General features: G+C 49.5%; 2 protein-coding genes across 2 annotated transcripts; both read right to left on the bottom strand.

Moving 5' to 3' along the window:
- Positions 1 to 211: 211 nt before the first annotated feature.
- Positions 212 to 613, bottom strand: LOC147519991 (uncharacterized). The gene has a single exon (XM_086594222.1). The coding sequence runs from the start codon at positions 611 to 613 to the stop codon at positions 212 to 214; it is 402 nt and encodes a 133-aa protein (XP_086450348.1).
- Positions 614 to 890: 277 nt separating this feature from the next.
- LOC147519990 (uncharacterized) lies at positions 891 to 1,364 on the bottom strand. The gene has a single exon (XM_086594221.1). It carries the CDS (start codon positions 1,362 to 1,364, stop codon positions 891 to 893), a length of 474 nt encoding a protein of 157 aa, XP_086450347.1.
- Positions 1,365 to 2,398: the final 1,034 nt, after the last annotated feature.

Here is a 2,398-nt window from a genome sequence, read left to right as displayed (position 1 = left end):
AGTGGACCACTTGGTAATAGGTGAATGGGATTGCCTTCATCTCATGGATCCATTTTCTCCCCAGGATCGCATTATATTGTGAATTGGTATCTACTACCATGAAGCGGATGAAAACCGTCACCTGCCCTGCTATTACCGGCAACACCAGTTCCCCTAGCGGCTTAGTCATGCTGCCATTGAACCCGTATAAATTAGTCTGACGGGGCTTCATCTACTTCTTTTCAATGCCCATCTCTTCCATCGCGCCCTGAAATAGCAGGTCCACAGAACTACCGCAGTCTATCAGCACTCTTTTCACCAGGTAATTCCCCATCGCGATAGTGATCACTAGCGCATCTTCATGGGGCAAGATCACTGACTCCAGATCCTTCGGGGTGAATTCTATGCCGTTATTTCCCTTGCTGGCTCCTGGAACTGGCCGCAGACTGCCCACCACTTCATTTATCTGTTGTAGGTTGGCGGTCCTCCTCACCTTGTCTCTTTGGGCGTTCCTACCCAGCATTTCTCCACTAACAATAATATTTATTGTACCCAAGATTCTAGCCGCGGTCGGCACCATTTCACTTGGCCTCACCTCCTTGACAAACTCCTTCAATTGTCTTCTCCCAATCATTTTCTCTACTAACCATTGCAAAGCAAATCATTCGTTGGTAGCATGATTTCTGATATGATGATACGCGCAAAATGGCTTTGCCTCTAACTCCTTGGATGAATTCTGCGGCTCTTCGTAATGCGGCTGACCCTTGATTAGCGGTAGGATTTCCTCCAACGGCCGATTCAGCGGAGTTAGATCCAGTTCACGGTATGGTTTCCTCTCCCTGTATTCACGTCGGGCTTGTTCTCTACCTCTTTCCGCCTTCTGTGTCTCCTCTCTGTAAGTTCCCCGCTCTCTAGCCGCGGTCCTTTCCCTGTCTTTCCCATCCTCCTCTCCTACTATTCCTCTGCAAAATATCCTCGTATCTGATGTACCTCTCCACCTTCAGGTACAAGGCGTGTAAGGTGGTAACCTTGATCTTGGATATTGATTCGTGCACTCTAGTTCCCTGTTTCAATCCGTGTTGGAATGCTATGACCGCGGTGCGCTCATCCAGATTTTCCACCCTTAGCGTCTCTTCCTTGAACCTACACAAGAAGTCTCTAAGTGTCTCGACTGACTTCTGCTTGACATTAAAGAGATTCGCGACATCTACTACCCTCTTCTTCTGGTGGATGAAGTGATTTACGAAGGCCTGTTCCAGCTCCTCAAACCTTTGTATACTCCGCGACGTCAACCGATAATACCAGTCGGACGCTCCCCCTTTCAGGCTAGCCGGGAACATCATGCAATGAAGGCCATCATATTTAGCCTCCTGCCACAGCGGCATCTACTGCCTGAAGTGATACAAATGGTCCGCCAGATCTCCTTTCCTGTCATACCTCTCAAACCGTGGTTGTGTGAACCTCTTAGGTACCTCGGAATTCCAAACTGAGTCAGCAAGTGGGTTCTGTTTCAGGCTGTCCACCACCTTCTTGGCCGCGTCTTGTTTCTCCTTTTCCGCCACGCGGCTGGCCTCTCTGTCTCTCTCGATCATCGCCTGCACCATTTCCATGGTGATGCCTCCTGTGTTGTTCGCCTCGGGTTCCCGAGGACGTTCCTCGCTTTGTCCTTCCACCTCACTACCCGCGGGTGCTGCTGTTTCCTCTCCCCCTTGGGTAGCTTCTCTCTCTCTCCTCAACTCATCATTCTCCTCCCTAAGTCTCCCTACCTCCTCTTGAAGCAGCCTGGTCGTTTCCGCCACCGTATCCTCACTCTTCCTCCATCTCCACATTTTCAACACTCACTGTTTCGTCCTCAACGACCTCCACCCTCATAGGTCTTCCTCTACCTCTTCCTCTCGTAGCTGGATCCATGTTCTGCGCCTTCCCTTTCTTCCCAGATCGTGTATCTCTTTCTTCCCCACAGACGGCGCCAAATGTGTTAACCACAAATCTCACTAGCCATCTCACTCCTTCACCTCCTCTCTCTTTTTTCTTCTCTCCTTTTCTCTTCCCTACTATTCCTTTTTATCCCTCCCTCTTTCATTCACATCCCTTGATCTTTTTTCTATCTCTCGGTCGACCTCTTTACACTTGTCGTTATAGGGTTTCGCGGCCCCTATCTCATACTCCCCGTTCCTTCTATGTTAACTTGCCTTCCGTTTGACTCTGACACCTCTTTTCTTACCTGCCGCTGTACGACCTTGTCCCTTCCATGGTGCCGCAGTCTCGGTCCGGTGCTTCGTGCCTCCACTTTCTTATTCTGCTTTGGGCTAGCAGACCTGCCACCTCAGTGGTCATAGAATAGGTTGATATAGAGTCCATATTTATCGATGGAGCAATAGAGTCGTTGGGAGCAACATGACAATTATAATGACAAGTT

The sequence above is a fragment of the Coptis chinensis genome, chromosome 2 (assembly GCF_015680905.1).
Source record: "Coptis chinensis isolate HL-2020 chromosome 2, ASM1568090v1, whole genome shotgun sequence".
Lineage (NCBI taxonomy): Eukaryota > Viridiplantae > Streptophyta > Magnoliopsida > Ranunculales > Ranunculaceae > Coptis > Coptis chinensis.
This window is presented reverse-complemented; position numbering and strand designations above follow the sequence as displayed.